This window comes from Chinchilla lanigera, unplaced genomic scaffold, assembly GCF_000276665.1.
Source record: "Chinchilla lanigera isolate Chin_1 unplaced genomic scaffold, ChiLan1.0 scaffold00079, whole genome shotgun sequence".
Lineage (NCBI taxonomy): Eukaryota > Metazoa > Chordata > Mammalia > Rodentia > Chinchillidae > Chinchilla > Chinchilla lanigera.
The window spans coordinates 2,354,572-2,377,374 of NW_004955480.1; the positions used below are offsets into that span (position 1 = coordinate 2,354,572).

Here is a 22,803-nt window from a genome sequence, read left to right on the forward strand (position 1 = left end):
TTTAGGAAGGGAAATAGAGAAAATTAGAAGAAGCAGAGAAAGTTCATATGTATGTTCTTATCACTCATAAACAGCTAGTGTTAAGACCTTGATGTTATCTTTTGCACCTTTTTCTTATAGTCTGACAAAAATATCATCATATCTATGATATTTTGTGACCTTTTAAAAGGTAAAATTATGTAAACTTATTTCCTTATCACGAAGTACATACATAACAATGTATTGTATAGTTGTAGCCATAATTTAGGAATTTATTACTACATATTTAGCTTGTTAATAAATTCTCACCCTGTAAATAATGCAGTAATTAATTTCTTTGTGTATATTTTTGCATGTTTGCTATTATTCTTTAAGATACACTACTGTTAAAAATAGAATTTTGTGTTATGCAAATGAACTGAATAATTTAAAGGCTTTATTGAGGTAGCTGTACATTTTTGCATATAGGTATATTTAAAATCTTTGCCTCTTAATTTTCTGATGAAGGAAATATGTCATCTTTTACTAAGTGATTATAAAAGATGAGATTTTAAAAGTTTTTTTTTTTTTGCTTTTGTTAATGTTTTAAATTTTCTACATTGAATATGCATTACCTTTACATCCAGAAACCAGTGTTTTAATCAAAAGTACTGTAATTTGTTTTCAAAAATGTATTTTAAAATGTCAGCATTTATCACTGGTTCCATTTTCTAGATTAAACTATTGTTACACAGCTTGCCCATTTAGTTTGCTTCTGTGATCATTTCATAGTGGTAATGGTACCATCAAAAAGGAAGAACTCTACATGGTAGAACTGAATATGAAATGGTTTCATTTTAATTTTACTTAATCTTGTTTTTATCTGTTACCGATAGATTAGTTTTGGTTTTACTGTAACAAAATACCTGAAGCTGGGTTACTTTATAACAAAAACAGGCACTTTTAACTCACAGTTTTAGAGGCTGAAGGTTCAAGGTCAAGTTGCCTTGTTTGCTTGACTTTTGGAGGAAGCCTCATGGTAGGGACATGGATGGGAACAAGAGTCAAGCAGGACTGGCAGTGAGAGAGCGATTTGGGAGTCAGGCTCAGGTTAATAACAGCTTGCTATCATGACATCATACCTAGGAGATTAGCTTGCCCCGCTGAGGACAAGGCCCCAGTGAATCCAGGGCCTTCCACCAGGCCTCACCTCTTACTTGCATCACCTTTCACACTGCACACTAGGAGTGGAGCTCCAGCCCAAGCCCTTGAGGGTTCAACCCAAACCATCACCCTACGTGACTTAGTAACGGCTTCGTTAGTACTGGCACTGGAATGCTGGTTCCCGAAGAGTATTTGCTGCTGTTTTTATAATTTTGCATAGGACTTGTATAATCTTTAAATTACAACATGTGAAAATGCACCTGCTTACCGAGTCTTTATTTCACTATCTCTAGATCCTCCCCTTGAGTTGCCGTCCTTCTACATGACTCCGTCCCACCGCCAGGTTGTGTTTGAAGGGGACAGCCTGCCCTTCCAGTGCATGGCTTCGTACATCGATCAGGACATGCAGGTGTTATGGTACCAGGATGGGCGAATAGTTGAAACTGATGAATCCCAAGGTATCTTTGTTGAAAAGAACATGATTCACAACTGTTCGTTGATTGCAAGGTAAATTTTTTTAGATGAAGAATTCTGTCTGGATTTTACTTATACTTTTGGAGTTGTATTTAGTTGGAATTTAGATTAATAGTTTACCTTCTTGCATTTAGAAGTGAAGACATCTAGCATTTCTCTTTCCTAATTGTCACTCATCTTTCCATCTGGTTTTAGAAGAAAAAGCTTATTATAAAATGGAAATACTTAAAAAATTGGAATGTTTAATGCTTTTAGAAGAAAAATTAAATTTTAGCTTAATTTCTATTTCCTGCTGCTAAGTTATTCTAACTCTTAGGAATTAACTGATTTTTGCTGTTTAGTTTTGTGATTAATATTATGTTTTAGGATAATACTAGGTTTTAGGATAAAAGAATGTAGTATCTGAATGTTCACTCCTGATTGGTGTCAGCACCAAAGTAGTTAATCTGAATCAATTTTATAAAGTGTAGAAAATAGGCTTAGAATATATATGATGTTACATATACCACTTACTTTATTTCGGTAGATCCTTTACTTAAAGTCACTGAATGTCTTTTCTCCTCCTTCTCCTCGTCCCTCCCTTCCTTCTCTTTGACCAGCCAATCTACCTACCTACCTAGATGTTGGCCTGAATTTCTGTTAGGGTTAGAGCTGTAGTTTTTAAACTGCCAGGACAGAGATGCTGTGAAAAAAATTGCGAAGAAACTAAGGCTTCTCTCACTTGAGATTTAAGTGTAGGTATTTCTTGGATAGGATTTTCTATTTTGTAACTTTTCCTGAGACTTTCTGTCTGTTACAGGCATATTTTTATATCTTCTAACATTCATCCATTCATTCATTCTAACAGAATAAATACTTTTAAATCTTTGCCTGGTATTTCCAACATCTGTGTCCCCTTAGGCTCATTAATTCTATTTTCCTTTAGAGTATGGCTTATATTTTCCATATTTTTAAACATGTTTTTCTAGTAATGTTGGAGTATATTTTGTACAGTACTGTAAGAAACTTGATGTTTCTTCTTGGCCTAAAATATTTACTGTCTGACCTTTTAATAAAAAGTATGTTGACTCCTAACTCTAGATTCTCTTTGCTTCTGAGAACAGCTGATTTTGGTTTGATCAGGGAGATAGCTTGGCAAAACTTGAGCTCCGGTTGTTGGCAGCAGAAATCTCAGTGCCTGCCCTGCTTGTGCGCATAGTTCAGGGATCACTAAGCGATCTGGGTAGATGTTACGTACACAAGTTCGGGTTTCTAGCAAGGTTCCTTCCTACCTCTGCCCGCAGGTTTTTCAAACTAGTAGGATTGTGATTTTCTGTTTGTGTGGGGACTACCCTTGAGCAAAAGCCAGTAAAGTTGTTTCCAGGTGCTAATCTCTTCGTAGTATCAATTCCTTTTTAGTGTTTCTCTGCTTTTGGTCTCTCTTCAAAGTATATAATTGCTAACTTAAGGAAGGATGGCTTGTGATGAGCTACTCAGCCAGTACCAGAAGCAGAATTCCCTTAGTATGCAATAAGAATAATTGTTAGAAATGCTGTATTCATTATTATTACACTGTTTTTATTGTGGTGATAATTTTATAGGCATGTACATATGTCAAAACTCAACAAATTGTTATAAAAATAAACCTTTAGAAAAAGAATAAACCATTTTCTCGATGAAAGAACCCTAATTATTTTTAGATGAAAATAAGTTGTGTGACCACAAAGTACATAAGTTTACTTTATAAGTCTATTTTTGCAGGTCATGCTTAATCTGAATTCTTTATAGCACCACAAAACAGTCAGTTCCGAGGAGAGCAGTTTAAATCAACATTTTTCTCAGTAGAAATGCTTGACTGAGGTAAAAATCTTTCATATAAAGACTGAAATTCTTTGCCCAAAGTCCAGAATGATACAGAAATTGTAGGAGAAGGAAATACGTTGTTATTGAATTGGGTAATGTGAGATACTTACTGATTCCTTATCGGTTTTCTCGTGTCTTTAATCTTCTTCATCAGTAAGCTTCAATGGTTGTAGTTTTCTTAGAAGATGAAGCTGAAGCTTCTTCTTCCTCCCTAAATGTCCTTAAATCTTCAGATCTGCTGCCTGGAGAATTCCTGGAAATTCTGTTTCAGTGTTTGCTTTTAGACATTGAAAACATTGCTAAAAGTTATGCACAGAAGTTTGCAAAATTTAAGCGGGCTGAACTTACAAGGAGGGAGCTCACGTGCCCTAGCGCAGCGCACTGCGCCCATGCGAGTGCTGTGTAGGGTGCTTCAAGTATTTGGGGAAAGCTTGGCAGTGCGACATTGTTGGAGACCTTGCACCTTGTGGTCCTCAGTGTGCAGTGCCAACTAGATCAGCCCGCGTCCCTTTTTACGGCATCATACTGTGCGATGTGGGCTTTTGATAGTTACTGTGGCTGAAAGTGACTGTTGCGTGAAAATCATCATGGAGGAAGAATGACTGACACTGTCTGATCTAAATCTGAGGTTTGATAATTTCTGAAGTTCCAAACAGACGCTTCCAACCCATTGAGAAGCCATGGTTGTATAAAAATAGAATTTATTTTACAATAAAATTTTATTTCACATGTATGTTACTTTTTCAAATGGTTGGTAAGTTATTGAGACAGAAATACACAATTTTGAGGTTCAGTTTAGTGGTTCAAAACACAGTGGAAAAAAGTTACCTGGTCAGTGAAGACTCTTGGGAACCTGTGGCCTAATAAATGATTTTCTTTTTGGTTTTTTTGTTTGTTCATTTGGGGACCTGGAATTGAACTCAGGACCTTGCATTTGCCAGGTAGTCGCTGTGCCACTGAGCTGTATCCCCAGCCCATGAATGATTTTCATTGGCAAAACTTCTATGCATTTCTTCCTAACTTGTTACAGCCAAGTAATTTTCCTTTCTCTTTGATTCTAAAGCTACAGAAGAACGTTTGTACACTTTTGGGTTATTTAAATTAGTATCAAATTCTTTTTATCACTTGATCTTGAAAATATTTATCATAGTTATTGGCTTATTTTTCTAACTTAATAAAGATAATAAACTTTTTCTTTAGTGATTTAGAATATAACAGAGCCTCAGTCTGTTAGAACATTTGGTGTGGTCATCAATGATTTAGGAGACCAAATGTGTATTAACTTCAAGACATAATTTTATAAGTTAATTAAAATGATACGTGCTTGATTTCTAATTATTTCTTATCATTTGTGTCTATATAACAGGAAAGTGTAGGGGGTCCTATGGGGGAATAAACTTTAATTGAAGGTTCTAACACTTGCTCTTTACTTAGTAGGTTTTATATCAGAGAATTACGACTTCATCTCAAAAATGGGATTTACGGGGAGCTCTTTAGAAACACAGCTGTTTTATAAATGGAAATACACCTTTATATGGGAACTTTTTTTATGAAAGCATTAGTTGGTCATTACTACATCTTGTAGAGATTTTACAGGTTGTTTTCCTTTCCCAGAAATGTTTTTACTTTAAATGTTTTCTCAGTTACGTAATTCAGAATAGTGCCATCCTTTCTTCACGCTTGAATATTTTGCTGAGAATCTTTGGAAAGGTAGAGGTGATATGGAAACTTCTGCAAGCTTTGCTGCAGCAAGTGCTGAGATAGTTCTGGATTGGACCGGCCGTTCCGGGCCTTGCATGCTCTGTTGTTTTGCTAGCAGAATCCTCACAGATTGTGTTACCATTGCACTTTACTCACACTCCTCTCACCGCTCGTACTGTATTTTAAGGATCTTTCTCCTTGGCTTGACTTGGCACAGAGGATTTGAAAGGGAGGGTCCCAGTTTTTTAAGACGTGGCTCACAGTGAGCATTCAGACATACTTGCTAAATGAATGATTGAAACCCATAGTCTTCCTTTTTGCCTAATCATGTTTTTCTCTTTTTAAAATCTTTTTTTCATGCAGCGCCCTAACCATTTCTAATATTCAGGCTGGATCTACTGGAAACTGGGGCTGTCATGTCCAGACCAAACGTGGGAACAATACAAGGACTGTTGATATTGTGGTATTAGAGAGCTCTGCACAGTACTGTCCTCCAGAGAGAGTGGTAAACAACAAAGGTGATTTCAGGTCAGTGATATATAGTACTCAAAAAGTCTGATTTGTTCAAACTCTTTTTATCCTGAGGCATTTAATTAGATGCCCATCCTTAGTAACAAAATTGGAGAAAAAACCAAACACATATCCTAACCCTAACGTCTGTGTAAAGACTATCCTTTAGAAGGAAAGTTTCAGGCTGGGCATAGTGACACAGGCCTGTAATCCCAGCACTCAGGAGGCAGAGGCAGGAGGATTACTTTGAGTTTGAGGCCAGCTTAGGCTATAAAGTGAGTTCAAGGCCAGCCTGAACTACATAGTAAATCCTGTTTTAAAAAGACAAAAAAAAAAAAAAAAGGGAAGTTTCAGAATCCTTTATGGAGATTTTTTAAAAATAAAGCTTGAACTTTATTTCAAACCTCTTGGTGAAGAGTCTTTGGAAAGTAAATTATTTTTAACAAATGGTTTTGTTATATAAGCTAAAAACAAGCCACTACTTTAAGGGAAACATTTTGGTGAAGATAGTATAAAATTTAGACAGGCTAATGGTACCATCTTGTTTTTGTTTGTTTGTTTTTTTTTTGTTTTTCTCCGGTACCGGGAACCGAACTCATGACCTTGCACTTGCCAGGCAGGCGCTTTGCCGCTGAGCTAAATCCCCAGCCCCGGTACCATCTTGTTTTTCAAAGATTTTTTGATGGATGAACCATGGAAGGTTTTCTGTTGCTAATCACTAAATTATTGGCAGTTGTGATATCATAATTAGGAAATACATTTCCTTAAGGTTCTTCTGTTCTTCTGGCAATTAAAGTTGTGATATCATAATTAGGAAATACACTTCCTTAAGTTTCTTCTGTTCTTCTGGCAATTAAGTGACAAGGAGTTTGGGAAATGAAAGCCACTGGCTAACTTGACACTTGGGGAATCATTAGAATCCCAGGGGGATTTGTTGGAATTATATTAAGGTAAACAAATGAGTCAATTTTAATTTTAGTGGAAAGTTTAGAACTAGTGAGAAATAATAATTTTTACTTTAGACTGCTCAAATACTGTTTCTTAACACTGCTTTACTTATATTATTACCTTGATATTCTTTATATTCAGAGATTTTAATAGTGAGTTTATAGTTTACATAAACAGAGGGGAACGCATTGCTTTGTTAGGCAGTGTAAAGATTACTTACTGCTGAGGTGGCATGGTCTCTGGTGGATTCTGTTGCCACTTCTGTGCAGTAACCCCAGTGTTTTTAAGAGTAAGAAAACCCTGTGGTATTAATCTTTGCAATCCAAAGGGGAGAAGCAATAATAACATCATTAATTCACCTGTATCTATTGCTTTTCTGTTGTTCTTTTAATAAAAAATTTACAAAATATTATTCCTGACATGTGCATGTGGAAATCAGCATTTATTATTGCCAAGGGATGGCCTTTATGTGCACCAAATACTAAGCTATACTTGTATTGCCTACTTTAAACATAGGTAATATCGGTTAATTCTGTTATATTTAGCATCTTCTATTAAATAATCATGATACGTTATTTGTTTATGGTGGATTTTCTGCTATTAAGTTTTTAAAAATAGAAGAAAAATCTAAATATTTAGCTGATTTATGCATTATTTATCTTTTGGCATGCCTTAAAATATTATACAATTAAACTCACACTGCATTAATAAGATTGAATTGTGTTGCTTGATCTAATATGGTTTTGATAATTTTATTTTGATGTGACTGATACTATAATTTAGTGGTTCCCGTGCTGTGAATCAGCCATAACTTGTATTGAAATACACTTAATCTCTACTTTTGAAGAATTAGAACACAAAGCTTTCTCTTACCTCCAAAGGGTGATAACCTATGTCAACAGGTTTGTGTTGTCTCTGGTATAGTGAATAGCTCCTCCCTGATACATTTTGTTATATGATGCTGTATTTTGATGTCTTTAAGACCAAGTCCACATCCAGAAACTTGCTAGAAGGACTCCTGGGAGTCAGCATAGAGTTGTACTCTGAGCTAAAATACATGTCAGTGTGGTATAATATGTAGCTGTATCATATGGGAAATAGGTAGGCTCTAGAAAAATTCAGGATTGGCTTCTTTGTGCTGGAAGGGGGCAGACAGCATTTTTCCAGCAGCAGTGTAAGGACAGCAGTCCTTGTACTGTGATTCTGCCAAGGGAATCCCCCTGGAGACTTGACACCTAAAGCTTTTGCTTGGGGCTGGTTATGCGGCGCCTCCACTTATCATGCACCCAAATTCCAGTTTCTCTAGAGGAAAGTAAGTCTTCAGCATAAACCATATTGCTTACCCTAGCAGAGTAACAGAGTAAACTATCTGTCTTAGTTACTTTTCTCTTGTTGCTGAGACAAAATACCCAACACTCAGAGTTAGGGAGGAAAGGTTTCTTTAGCTCTCAGTTTGTAGGGGTTTCATTCCTCACTTGGCTGGCTCCAAGGCAGGGTGGCATGGCATAGGGGCAACAGCTCAAGATGGTAGAAGACAGCAAAAATAGCCAGAGCAAGAAAGAGGGGAGAGCAAGGCTCTTTTTCTCCCTTGTATTGTATGCAGGCCACCCGTGCCCTCCTCTTGCACAGGCTCAGGATGTTTATAAAGTAAGGACTCTGATCCCCTGCTGGATCACTTAGTTAACTTCTAAACTTGTCAAGTTGACACAATATACAACTATTACACTGCCTTTACCAGTTAACTGTCTCTGGGAATACCAGAATTCTCCTCATGGTCCCAAACAACCACTGAAGAGCCAGGTTTGGAAGCAGGCAAGTAGGACCTCTTAACAATGGCACTCCTGAGCCTGCCCTGGTGCCTCTTTTCCATAGATGTACTAACCCTACTTCTGCAGAAGCCCAGCTGTTCATATTGAGGAAAAGTTTTCCCTTACATGCCAAATGGTTTCATAAGCCAACTGTAGACCAACAGCTAGTAAGCAAAAACATAAGATGACCATCAATTTTGTTTTTATAAATTGTTTTTACTAGTGTATGTTTGTAATACCTAAGAAATGCCTTCATCCCCATCCTGGGGAATGGGCGCTTATCTATCCCATCGTGATTCTTTTTAGTTCCCCTTCTGCTCCCCTTCTTCCCATCTTCCCTCATTTCCAGACCCGCTTCTCACCTTTACAGGTCTCTGACTCTGTTGTTTCCTATCATCTACCTTTTATTTTTCTCCTTCAGTTATTGTACTTTGAACTCATAAGAAACAATGCAGTATTTAACCTTCTGTGTCTGATTTCTGTCACCATTATGGTCTCAAGATGCATCCATATTCCTACAAATGACTAAATTTTATTGTTTATTCTGCTGGTTACAGTGAAGTTAACCTGTCTTCATGGTGATATTTAGAAAGTTTTAGAGTTTTGTTCTGGAAAAATGTGCTATATCCAGTATTGAAATACACTCAGCTGGTAGACTAACACAGGATCGTTCATGGTAACTTTAAAATTAAATTTGGCCTTTATTCTTAAGTGACTTTTGTGCTACTTTCTTTTTCTCTGTGATTCTATACAGTGTATGCTAAATCCTTAGTTGTTCCTCCATTGTTGCCATTCCTGATTTAACGCCATCTCTCTAGGTTTTCTTACACTGTTTCGTCCTCGCCTCTAGGTGGCCCAGGACCTTGGCGGGCATTACGGCATATCTGCAGTGCACCCGGAACACCCACGGCAGCGGGATCTATCCCGGGAACCCACAGGATGAGAAAAAGGCTTGGCGCAGATGTGACAGAGGTGGTTTCTGGGCAGATGATGATTATTCTCGCTGCCAGTATGCAAATGATGTCACTAGAGTTCTTTATATGTTTAATCAGGTAACTAGCAAATCTTCAGATTTGTTTTACATTGTGAATAAATGTGGTATTCATTGTTTAAGTAAATACTAAGCAAAGTAAGGCTTCGATAGAAATATTTCCACCGATTGATCTGCCTTTGGAATCGCGCTCTCTTTGGAATCACGCTATGTACGATGTCCCTCTTCCTTTCCAGTCACTGCCTGACTTTACACCTTTTTAAAATTCTTTTATCATATCCATCCACCGGGCAGAAACCCAGCCACTCTTCCATCCCACGTGGAAAGCCACATGTGGGGTTCCTTTTATGTTCTGTTTGTCACCGATGAGCCCTTCCAGTGTTGTATGACGCAGGTGCCCCGTGCTCTCTCTGCCTCTACTCATCTTTTTAAAACTTTGCCAGACAGTAGCAGCTGGGAGGTAGCTTCTGTGCTGCTCACTGATTTGCTCCTTAGCATGAAGTTACGCGTTTTGCAGTGGTTAGGGCTGAGTGTTGAAGTCAGTAAATAAGCAAATGTAAAGCGTGGCTAGCAGTAGAAATGAACACCATCTGTGAAATAAGTGCTTCGCACTGTTGTGGGGAAGGAGTTCCAGGGGAGCTGTTGATCGCGCCCTGCTGGAGTCCTGGGGAAAGGCTTTCCTGAGCCCTGGGAGGAGGTGTGTCTAGACTGGGTAGGCAGAGGGGAGGAAATAATGCAGCATGTTTACCAGATATGTTTTTTGCTATCATTATATTTCAAATTCTGAAAACATTTTCCTCAGGGTAGTTTCTATTAAAATTTGAAAAATCATTTTAGGATTATGATGAGTAAATAGTACTTTCAGTTCATTGCCGTGTCTTGAAATGCAGAGTTAAAATGTCGAAGATGTCTTGCCGTTTTTCAAACCGCTTCCCTTTGCCTCTTTGCTGTAGATGCCCCTCAACCTCACAAATGCCGTGGCAACAGCTCGGCAGTTGCTGGCTTACACCGTGGAAGCAGCCAACTTCTCTGACAAAATGGATGTTATATTCGTGGCTGAAATGATAGAAAAATTTGGAAGATTTACCAAAGAGGAAAAATCAAAGGAGGTATTCTCCTAGCTTCAGATCTGTAGCGTAGTGTCAACACGTGTTAGTAGAGTGGACTCAGCTCTGTGTTTTCAAAGCTTTGCCATATTTGAACTACATACGCTTTCCAGTTTCCTTTGAGCAAGTTAAGCTGCAGTTGTTAGAGTGACCTATGAGTTGTTGGGAATAGAGGTGATTTATCAGTTCTTGAGCATTATAAGGTACCATAGTACAGTAGAGAGAAGTCTGGTAGAAAGCAGCCTCTGCTTTCTCATTGTGGGGGAGCTGGGGCTACTTATTTTGGCCCTGGAATTTCCCACATCTGTACAGCCATGTGTCCATCTTTCTTCATACATGTTTTCGTCGTCCACATCTTGGGAACCACCTCATTACTTTTGTAATGTCCTGGGGAAATGAGAGGCTATTGAAGTCCCAAATGATTGGAATGTACAAATGATAAAAAATTTAATGAAATATTAATTGTTCGAGGAAATAGATATGTTTACCATGATTTGAGCATTATACAATATATGCATATAGTGGAACATCATGATACCACACAGATATGTATACTTTATAAATACCAGTTAAATGTTAACTAGGATACGCTTGTCAACATAGTATGTATTAGGGGAAAAATGGAGAACCAGGGATTTCAGAATGAATGAGCAACAAATAAAAGATTTAAAGACAAAATGAGGTAATCACACCAAAATTAATTTTAAAGTTGGGAAGAACCTAGGTCAAAGTCATAAACTGAAGCCAAGTGAAAATTAATTGATTCATCTTTGGGTGTGCAGTTCAGGTAAGCAGGGCTGAAAAACAGATCCTTCCCTGACTGTCTAGAAGTGTTTTCTGTAATATTACATTCACTTTTAGTATACTGTTGCCCTCTCTTCCATAGTTTTGGGGAATTGGCTAAACAAAGCCTCTGGTTTTTTCTTTGTTTTGGTACTGGAAATTGAACTCAGGACCTTGCTTTTGCCAAGCAGGCACTGTGTTGCTGAACTATTCCCCCACCAGCTAAACAAAGCTGTATTTCTTTATGTAGGGGTATCTCAGATCCTTCGATACTGCTGAAAAGTAAATAATACACCATGTATCCCTAAGTCATTTAACCAAGGCTTTTAAGAAAGTTTTGGTCAAGTATTACTTACGATCTTATATTTTGATGATAAGTTTTGGAACCATAACTAGTATGTTTGGGATGTAGTTAAGAAAGGGAGCAAAGTAGATAATGTGCATATGGCAGTACCCAGGCAATCAGGTTTTCTACTGGATTATGAGAAAAGGTCATAGCTTTGATACTGAACTGTAAGGACCATTAATCGCACAATTTTCTAACAAACTGTCCTACCTGATTGCATTCTGGGCCATAGCCACTTCCCTGTGGTAAGTTTTCTTAGCCCTGGGAGAAGCACTTTGGGTTCTAACTCTGGTGCTATTGTTCTTCCTCATCACTTTTAATCACAGGTTAGCTACCCTCGTGATTGGTTGTTTCTGGAAGTGGACTATTTTGACTTACTAGAATAATTGCAGTGACATTTGGGATGTTAGCATTGAAAAAGATCTTACCTCGTTATAATACACGTTTCTTTACTGTCTGCTGTGTTTGATGTGAGGGGCTCTTGTTCACTTCTCAACTTGAAAGAGGAATGTGGTGCCCAGAGGTTTAAGGTTATCGCTTCTGTAATGTGTGGAATAAACTACCTGCTGCTTTGATATGTTCTTAGGTGGAAGCATTCTGTGGAACTGGAAATAGATACGGTTTCATGTTGTCTTAGTTACTTTTCTCGTTGATGAGACGAAATACCCAGTACCCAAAGGTAAAGGAGAAAAGGTTTATGTTGCTCACAGTTTGTAGAAGTTTCAGTCAACAGTCACCTGACTCCAAAGCAGGGTGACGTGGCAGACAGACATCACAGAAGAAAAACAGTTCATGGTGGGCAGAAGGTAGCAAAGCAAGCTGCTTAGTAAGGGATGACCGAAGCTCTTTGTATCCTTTTTATCTTACCTAGGAACTCAGGGCAGGTAGCACCCGTACCCTTAATCCTAGTGTTTTTGAGTGTAACACTGCACCGTGAATCAATTCCAGCACCACACACTACAGATCCAGCCACCTCTGAAAAAGCGCCGCCTGTGACCGCAGGAGGCTTTAGTGGGACATCTAGACACAAGCCATAACAATGAGTTATTAATTAACCATGTGCTCTTTGTTGTTTTTAAAATTAGGATGACACTGACCCAATTTAACTTCCGGACTGTATATGCACAAGTGAGGAAATTCAGGTGCAAAACAGTTGCAGTGTTGGGGTCTAGGTTTATAGGGTTATGAAACTAACATTCTTGTGATCTCAGAATCAAAGAAAGTGATTCTTTCAAAAGTTCATGATTGATGACGTGATAGTGCATGCATGCCTGTGATCTCAGCCCAGGAGAGACTGAGGCAGATTACCGTAAGTTCCAGTCCAGCCTGGATTACATAGTGAGTTCAAGGCCAGCCTGAACTATATAGTGAGACTCTATCTCAAAAAAAAAAAAAAAAGAAAAAAGGCAAAAATAAAAGCCAAACCTAACCAACAAACAGAAAAACAAAAAAAAGGTCATGAGTACTTTAGTTAGTTACTAAAAATTTAATTTGAAGAAGGTTGCTGTCATTTTGACTTGTTATCATAGTCATAAAGTTAATTGTTATATATGGAAACAAGTGACAACAGCTTATTAAGTGTAAATAAGAGAGGGAAAATACTGAATCATCCAGATATAAATACAGTAGTATCTGTGATGTGCTGACTGACATCCTGTACACTTCTTTGGGAACTCAAAGTGCAGGCTATAGCTTTCAACTATTCATAAGGATGGTAAAAATAAATTACGAGGTTTCAGACTTCATTTTAAGTTAATTAACACAGCATAAAATTATGCTAAGATATCCTAAAATTCATATACTTGGTGGAAGAATCATTAATTAAATTAATTATTGTGCTATGTCCAAAATTAATTCTGCTACAAATAATTTTGTAGCTAAAATATTGTGAGGCACTTGCTTTTGAAACTGTGATTGCGTTTAGTCAGTACCCTTACTTTCTCAAAATGCTTACTAAATGCTATCAAAGTAATGTATTTAGTGGTCTTTTAAAAACAGCTAGAGGTCGTCTGTCAGGCAACACAAGAGTCTATTCCACATTTACTATAGTGATTTATCTTATGAAACCAATATATCTCCATTTCAAAAGATGAGAAAGTACATAAAAAGTACATTTGGTTATGCTTTATAATGCCTTTATTGTCCTTTCATTTTGAATATGAGACATGCCTGTACCCTAGGCTAGTTTGCTACCAAATTCATTTAGTATATCTTTATGTACAGATTTTCTTTTTTAATGCTGGAGCATTTAAAAGCAAATTGTAGCAATTATATTCCACCCACAGTTTTTTGGAAACAAAGGGAACTTTAAAAATTGCTGTTATATCATGAGAACTAGCCAAGCTTTCTTAACGGCATCAAATATGTTGACCATATTCTATTTTCCTTAATTAAAGTTTCTTGAAACTATGGACCTCATGTCTGATTACCTTACTAAATTTATTCATACCATTTTGCAGTTTGTAAGCTGCAATTTTCTAGACAGCTCATCAGCAAATAATAATTAGTTTATCTACTCACACATGAAACACATCCATTTTTTCCTGGTTATACATTGTTGAGTCCTCCAGAACAGTGTGACAAATGTTGGTGATGGGAGACATTAATAAGAATGGTCTAACATACCATTAAGTGTGCTTTATTTGCTTCTGCCAATTGCCCAGGGTCCATACCAAGGTAGGAACTCACTTTGAGATCAGTCCTTAGCTTGATGTTTTTCAGACAACAGTAGGACCTGGAGCCTGCCCTGTGTAAAGGTTGACTTGTGCTTGGGAATAGTCAGAGAAGACATGTTGGGTCCTCCTCCCATGAGCCCAGGTGCAGGCAGGGGCGTTTCCTTGCTGTTCCTGTCTGTGAGGCTGGGTTATTCCTGTTGGCCCAAGGCTGGATGTGCCATTCCCCTTTGTGTCGTCAGCTCTTTGGTAGGTGGCCTTCCGATGTGCTCCTGTGGCTTGACCTCGCTCTGTATGCAAATCCAGCCTCACTGTCGCCAGAATTCACGCTGCTCCATCCCTGCTGTCACATTGCTATTGGGCCCTGGAGGAGTCTTGCATTTCTGCTACCCAGGTACAAAGTTAACTGATTTCCTCTGGCATTTTCATTTGTCTCAGGACAGTCATGTAGAGTTCCCAGTCCTCCGTATTTCCAGAAAGGAAAGCGCAGGTACATTTTTGTAATCAAAAAAGGTCAAAACCAAAACTGCTTTCCTTGAGAGGCTTGGAGGAGGCCTCCAAGTTAAACATTTCTCTTTGTTGTGAAAGTGCGGCCTAGTGTGTGGCCCATTAAATCACACCTCTGTTCAGGAGCCTTCTTCCCATGTTCCTGGAACTTTTTATTTATTTATTTTTCTTAAAAGCCACTTTGCCTTGAGGGAATATTTTTTCGTGTTGATAATTGCAAAATTGTCCTTGTTGCCTTGACTAGAAATATATCAAGAATCCACTTTTCCCCAGTTTTAGCTACTCTGCTGCTGGCTCATATTTGCACCTTGTCTGCCCTGCCTCTTTCCTCAGAAGTCTTATGTTTCCACTCTGTATTATTTACATTCTGTTAGTTAAAAAAGAACTATTACTTTTTGTTTGAACCACAAGTCCTTTCTCTAAGTAAAGGGAGAACACATGGAATATCTGTTCCATGCAGCACTGACATCCCCCTCTCCCCTCTTTCACTGTCGTCCACCTCTCTGCTTTTTCCCTGCCTGTGGGGCCGTCTTGTTGAGTATCGAGTCTTAACTCAGCTAGCTGCTGAGACACCTTTAGTAGGATCCCTCAATACTTCATATGCAGTGATATAAATATCCCTGTAAAAGTCTGACTTCCAAAACTGAGCGGTTCCTTTATTAAAAGTAATCGCAGTCCCAACATACCTTAAGACTGCTAAGGCCTTAATATTGTACTTTATTTGTAATTCAGAAAAAATCGTGGCTGCTTGAGCTCAAAAATTGATAATATTGGTTGTGTTGCTGCTGGTGTGGTCATAGTGAAGTTGGATCTGTCCCCCAACAGTTGCCCCACTGTCTGCCCCAGCTGTATACAAATCTGAAATTCTTGCTTTGCTGGTTATCAGAATTGATTGAAGTATCCCTTGCTCCTCTGCTTAAGTGGTGAAGGGCCAAAATCACTGACCTTCTTTAAAATCTGCATGTACCTGTTATATATCTGTTAGGTGTTTCAGAGAATATTTTTCCTCAGGGTTTTGTTGCTTTTAATTTTAGTATGAGATGAGACATTCTGAACACTTCTCATAGGGTTCCTAGCCTCACTATTTTACAGACGAGAAAACTGGATCTCAGAAAGGCTAATAGATTTGCTCAGAGACATCTAGCTTTTGAGAGACTTGAACTCTAGACCCAGGAGTATTTAATTCCCAGCAACATAAACACTCTATTTTCAGTATGGAACACTGTGTGCCTACCACCTTAAAATTAAATACTGAGTTTATATTTAATCTGTTTAATATGATAACATATCAGAAGTTCATTCTTGGATATGCAGGTGATTTTGACCTAATTTCGGTCCCAATTCCAATGGAAAAAAAAAGCCTGTCTCCTAAAACCTGTGGCATTGAATGCTTTCATTGTTATCCATGTGGCATTGTCGTCTCTTTACTATTTCATCTTTGGTAGAGTGCATGCACACCTGCCTTCGGTGGGTCCTCACAGGGCAGTGTGCCAGGGGCAAGCACAGGTGCCTGACTCCTTCTGACCCCTTTGTGCTGCAACAGCCCTCAGGGGAAGGAGGCCAAGGAGAAATGCAATGCTTTTTCACGCTGTTTGTCCCTTTTCAGCTATCTTCCTGTGTCACATTTCAGGAATACCTTTTTAATCCAGTGTCCCTTTTCGTGCATTGTGATCCCTCTTGTGTCCTTTTTCTTTCTTTCTTGGCTTCTATGACAGATTCAGAGCTACTTCTCTAACCAAGCCACAGCAGCGTGTAGCATTTTATGATTATCTGCTCTAGGGAATATTTTGGCAACAAATCCCTTTCCTCAGTTCTTAGCTGTTTTGTGTCAAATTGTGAGAAAAATGGCCTGCTCTCATTGGAAGGCAGCTCTCTGTGTTCGATCTGCCTTCCCAGAGGAGGTGCTTTACAGCGAGCAGCACAAGTTGCGTTCCTGCACAGGCATTGTTTACAGGGCGCAGTAGTCGTTCCTCGGTCCTGTCATGATCATAATTCTGCAGGACAGATGAATCATAAATCTATCAGGTCCCTTCATAGCCTCATCAAGTCCCTGTGTTTAAATCTGCAAAAAAATATTTAAGTTATCATTGTACAGACCTATAGAGAGCTTATATTGTAGTAGCAGTTCCTTAGAGTAGAATGAACATTTTTGTGTACTTTATCTCTGATGTTTTTCACCAGTAGGAATTTCATTTCTGATAGTCATAGAGCACATTTGGCTGCTTCATCTTTTTGACTGGTTTCATTTTTATGTAAAAACTTGAAATAACAAATCAGAATAGTGGACAAAAACCTAGCTATTCCAGCTACTCTGAATTCCCACTTAAAGTTGGGGTTGATTAATCTGACCTCTGTATAATCGGCTGATTGATGTATTCAGTAATCGATGTAGCAGAGTCAGTACCTGCGTTCGTAATTCCAGAAGTAAAGGCTTGTGGTAGAACAGCATTTACCGCCACACCTGTTCTTAGTTGAAGGAAATGTACCAGGATGCTGATATTCCTAGGGGTTATATAAAATGAACTAGATGAAATTCTACAAAGCTTGATGTTAGGGTGTTTTTTTTTTCTTTCATCTTTTTAATTTTGAGATCGGGCCTTACTGTGTTGTCCAGGGGGGCCTCTTTTTTTGGGCTCAAGTGATCCTTCTGCTCAGCCACCAAAGTGCTGGGACCAGAGGCATGCGTTGTCACCTTGGGGAATCTTGTTCCTTCTTTGGCAGTTCATTTCGTTACTGTCTTGGGTTTGGGAGAAGTACATCTTCAGGATGTGTGAATGGGTTAAATTTAATTATTCACCATCATATATTATTTTGCTTGCTGCTTCAGAGCAGTTGTCACAGTCTGCATCATTTTTTAAAAGTGGAATTACTTGTTATTTTCTTCAGATTGTAAGCTGGAATGTAGAGCATGTATGGTTGTTTTACTACTTATCACTGCTGCTCAGGGCAATGACTGTCTCATATTGACCCTTAAATATTCATCAGTGGACATTATAAATGAACAATAATAATGAACATGATAAACATGAAGTAAATGTACATTGATAGCTATTGGCTTCTATAGTAAGTCTTGTGTAGTAGTGCATAAAGGTGTAGATACAAGTGTATTGTGATATTCCTCCCTTGCATGTTTACCTTGGACATAAAGTCAGGATCGAGTTTCTTAAAAATGAAGAATGAAGATTGGGGTTGGGACTTATAGGGGACAATCTGGTGGTTCCATTTATATATGAGCACACACTTTAGAAATCCCTTCCTCTCCAGCCATACATGTTATTGATAAGGTACTGAAATGGTTGAAAAAAAGGGGAACAAGAAAATAACAAAAGAAGCCAAAATTTTTTAAGTGCTTGCCATGTACCATGGTTTCAGAAAGCTTATATTTATTACTGGAACTTGGTGAGCACAGCATTCAACAGACAGGACTACTTTTACCCCATGTACAAATGAGGAGGCTGGAAGTGTGGAGAGGTGAAGTATCCACCCCAGGCAATAGTGCTGAACGTATGAAAGGCGAGTCTTTACCTCTGCTTGCTGGGCTTCCTTCAGCTGTGTGTCTAGGATTGGGGTCCGGTGGATTTCCATAGGCCTGTCTTTGTAAAGTAAACCATATTGGGGTGGACAGAACTCATTCCAGTAACACCTCAGCCTTCCTAACTGGAAATCCTGTGAAGAGTATTAGGTGTGGAACAGGGTTGGAAATCATAGCTGGGATCTTCTGGGATGATCAAAACACATCTGTTAGAACAGCCGCAGCTTTCTGGCTTGGCACTGGAGCTTAGCGCCTTTGATGCTTCCTTCGTGATGAAAGGACCAGCTGCCTTCTAAATGCTCTGCTCCTGCCTCTGGAACGCTTTTGCTGTTCTCTCTGCCACACAGCTCCCTCTCATGAACGTTTGCTCAGTGCCAAGTGCCCTTGACACCAGTATGTCTTACTAACTGGACTGTTCAGTGCATTTCTTGGTGGTGGGTTACACAAGTCACAGTTTTCCCTGGCACCACCTGATAGGTATTTACATCTGAAAGGTACAAAGTGAGCTACTAAAAAGAACTGAGTATAAATGAAACAAGTAAAACCAACTTGGGAGACATGAATACCTCTTTGAGTCCATTTCTTTCATGGCCATGGATCCTAAAGCATTTCACTGAGTCTGGAGGAAGGGTAGAAGGCATGCATTCAAGGTGCAGGATTCCACATGCAGCAGGGTAGAGAGGTGTGGGATTGTACAGCCCAAGCAGGAAATTCAGTAGTTGGAAGTGCCTGGTATTTTAAACATGGCAGGAGATTAAAGTAGACAGTATATATTTTTCATTGATAATAGGGTTTGACTTAAGCTAATGCCTATACAAAAAGAAGTGTGTATAATGCTTTTCCAGAGGAAGAGTTGCAGTCTTTTTATTCTGGGATTGAGTGACTTTTTCCTTCTCCTTAACTAATCTAATTGCCTTTCTTTTCCTGTGTTTGAGGTACTGCATGGCAGTCTTTCCGCTAGCGATGACTGCTTAAGTATACTGTTTGGAGCTAAATATTGCCAGATGATCATAATTGATTGTGCTGTTCATATCTGAAGATATTTTAATGAGTGAAAAATAAAGTGCCCATGGGGATTTCATGGACGATTTTAGACTAAAGGCATATCTCTAGGATTTGGAGTCTAGCAAACAGCTTCCCTCGGCCTAAAGCACCTTTCTTCTTTTTCCCACGCGTGCCACAGCTGGGGGATGTGATGGTAGACATCGCAAGCAACATCATGTTGGCTGATGAGCGTGTTCTGTGGCTGGCACAGAGGGAAGCAAAGGCCTGCAGCAGAATTGTGCAGTGTCTGCAGTGCATCGCAACGTACCGGCTCGCCAGCGGGGCTCATGTGTATTCAACAGTAAGTGTGTGTTACGGTTTGTGTCTGGGTGTCTCCCCAAAGCCTCATGCAGTCATGGGGCAGGCTTTTAGAGTTTATGATTGATCCAGGATCCAATGCTGAGATTATGGGTGTGAGTGCTGTCCCCACCCTGGGCCAGATAGTTTGCATATAATGTAAGGGAGGGAAAGAGGCTGCTTGCCACCCCTCCTCCCTTTTGTGCTTGTTGCCTTTGCTGTGTTCCGCTGCCATGAGCTGTTGCCCTCTGCCATCTGCCATTCTGCCTTGGAGCCAGTCGAGTATGGACTGAAACCTCCACAAACTGTGAGCTAAATAAACCTTTCCTTCCTTAATTCTGAGTGTCAAGTATTTTGTCTCAGCAACGAGAGAAGAGTAATCAAGACAGTGTGATATGATCATAGGCCTCTGAGACAGATAACCATGACGGGCCACTATAGCCCAAAAACGACAGCTCTTCCTTATGATGGCGTAGATATTTTTCATTACTGAACTACAAAATTTCCTTTTCTGAGACATTTTGCAAATTAATTTTGCTTTTGAGTAATAACGGTTTTTTGGTAACTGGAAAATACTTTCCCAATGTGTAATTTGAATGGTTGTCATCCACTGACCCACTGAAACTTTGAGCACCAAGAATAAGAGCACTGTTATATTGCCCTCCTGACAGTTACCCATAGTCGGGAAGAGCTGATATTCAGTCCTGGGCCTTGAAGGATATTTTAGAGAATGCTTGATTGTTTTACCCAGGTTTTAATCTGAAGAGAGAACGGGAATGTGCACCAACAGTTGCAAAATGGTTGGCATAATAATTACTCACTTAAACAGTGTGCCAAACTGAACTGTTCTAAACTTCTTTATGTATTGCTTACTCTTTGTTCTATAAATGTGAAACATAGTAAATACGTGTGTTCCCGTAACAGTTATATTCTCATCCATGTTTTTCATTTCCTGATTATTTTAATGGGTTCATGTAGTGTTGAATATTCTGCACCTCCACTTGTGGTTTTGTACAATGCAAGATTATCATTTTTCCATTGATTTCTGGGCCTCTTTTAATGATACTGTGTTTTATTGTAACTATTGCCCAATTAAGTTTAGGGTTGCCTTCCTGAGTAATAAATAAAATAGAAGCCTTGCATGGCTACATTTTTATAATATAGTTTGGGGTACTTCCTGCTCAGGTGCAGGACCTTATTTGAGACTTGGTGGTTATTTTAAGTCCTCCCCTGTAATTTATTGAGACCCAGTTTAAGTCCCATCCTTTACTGTTGCTTATTACTCACCTTGAAGAACTGACTTCCTACCTCTGAACCTCAGTGGTTCCTTTGAAAACTCATTTCAGCATATAGATAGTTCTAGGAGTTGCGTGCATACTTCAGCGGTTCACCCTATCCCTGGGGAAGAGCTCCAGATCCCAGTGGATACCTGAAACTAGGGCTAGAGCATCAAACCCTATATTATTAGTCAATGAGTACAATTTAGTAAAAGTTCATAATGTGTAGTCTGCAAGGCAAAAGCGCACATGAACATTGTTTACTCTTGAAAAGTTCAGGAACCACTAATTATTGTCTGTCCTATGTCTGATACTTATGAAATGCTACTTTACCTCTCATATTTTTAATTTGTGTCTTGTCTCCCAAATAGAATTTTAGCATCTTGCACTGGTTTTCAAAGGAGATGTTCTGTATGTGGTTTTTGGGATGTTGCCTTGCTCATATTTTTGGGAAAGTTCTAAATATTAAAACAAAAACACTAAATCTACTAGAAGAGAAAGTAGGTAGAAGTCTTGAAGACACAGGGGTAGGCAGAAAGTTCCTGAACAAAAACTAAACTGCATGGGAAATACTTCAAAGGATCAACAACTGGAATCCCATCTTAAAAAGTTTTTGCACATCAAAAGAAATCACCAACAGAGTGAAAAAAAAAAATAAATAAATGGGAAAAATTTTAGCCAACTGTCCCTCCGGTAAAGGACTTCTTTCTAAAACATATAAAGAATTAAAAAAAAAAAAAAATCAGACCCCTAAAATTCAAAGAGGTAATTCAGAAATGGGCATCTGAGATAAATACACACTTCTCAGATGAAGAAATACAAATGGCAAATAAATATTTGAAAAAATGTTCAGCATCGTTGGTCTTTTAAGAGATGTAAATTAAAACAAAGCTGAGATTCCATTTCACCCCAGAAAGAATGGCTAGCATCAAGAAATCAACCAATAACAAATGCTGGCAGGGCTGTGGGTAAAAAGGAACCCTTCTCCACTGTCAGTGAAAATGTAGATTGGTACAACCACTGTGGAAATCAGTGTGGAGATTCCTCAAAAAACGAGGATTAGAGGTCCCATTTGACCCAGCTATTCCCCTTCTGGATATTTTCCCAGAAGAATTAAAAACATCATACCACAGCGATATATGTGCACCCGTGTTTATTGCAGAGTAATAGCTAAATCTTGGAAACAACCCAAATGCCCATGAACTGAGGAATTGATAAAAAAGATGTGGTATGTTTGTGCAATGGAATACTGCTCAGCTATAAAGAAGGATAAACTCAAGAGTTTTAAAGGTAAATGATTGCAACTAGAGACCATACTCATAAGTGAAATAAACCACATTCACATGTGTAAACATTGAATTGTCTCCCTAGTGTAAGAAACTGAAAGAGTAAATAAGATCCAGAAGGTGTACAATTGTGAAAGGGAAAGAAACAGCTCAAAAGGAAAGAACTGGGAAGGGAGAAAGAAGAAAAGAAAGAAGGAATATATATAGATAGATAGATAGATAGATAGATATAGGTAAGATAGCTAAAATGATTGTACTACTAATTTCTGTTAGTTCTTTGAAAGGAACAGTTAGTGTTTATGTTGTCTGATCAAACTTACATGCCTATATCTGGTAATCTGAGCAACTAATTCGATGACAATCTGCAATATAATAACCATTGTTAATTTCCTATTGCTTTGAAAATCTGTATCCTTTTTTTTAAGTTATCTTTAAAATTTGAAAAAAAGAAAAGGAAAAAACCCAAGGAGAGACACCATGTTGTCCTTAGAATTTACAGTAAACCCTGTCACCTTGGTTGGTTTGGAAGTGAGGTTTGTCAGGTCGTTACTTCTTGC

At 38.6% G+C, this 22,803-nt stretch overlaps 1 protein-coding gene across 1 annotated transcript in view; it reads left to right on the forward strand.

Annotated features, from left to right (window-relative positions):
* Adgra3 (adhesion G protein-coupled receptor A3) overlaps window positions 1–22,803 on the forward strand; it is an 85,459-nt gene that overhangs the window by 31,789 nt on the left and 30,867 nt on the right. Inside the window, exons 9-13 of the mRNA XM_005402467.2 lie at window positions 1,416–1,629; window positions 5,503–5,667; window positions 9,256–9,457; window positions 10,350–10,505; window positions 19,526–19,687. Of these exons, the coding sequence (XP_005402524.2) occupies window positions 1,416–1,629; window positions 5,503–5,667; window positions 9,256–9,457; window positions 10,350–10,505; window positions 19,526–19,687 (899 nt within the window). The remainder of the gene's footprint in view (window positions 1–1,415; window positions 1,630–5,502; window positions 5,668–9,255; window positions 9,458–10,349; window positions 10,506–19,525; window positions 19,688–22,803) is intronic.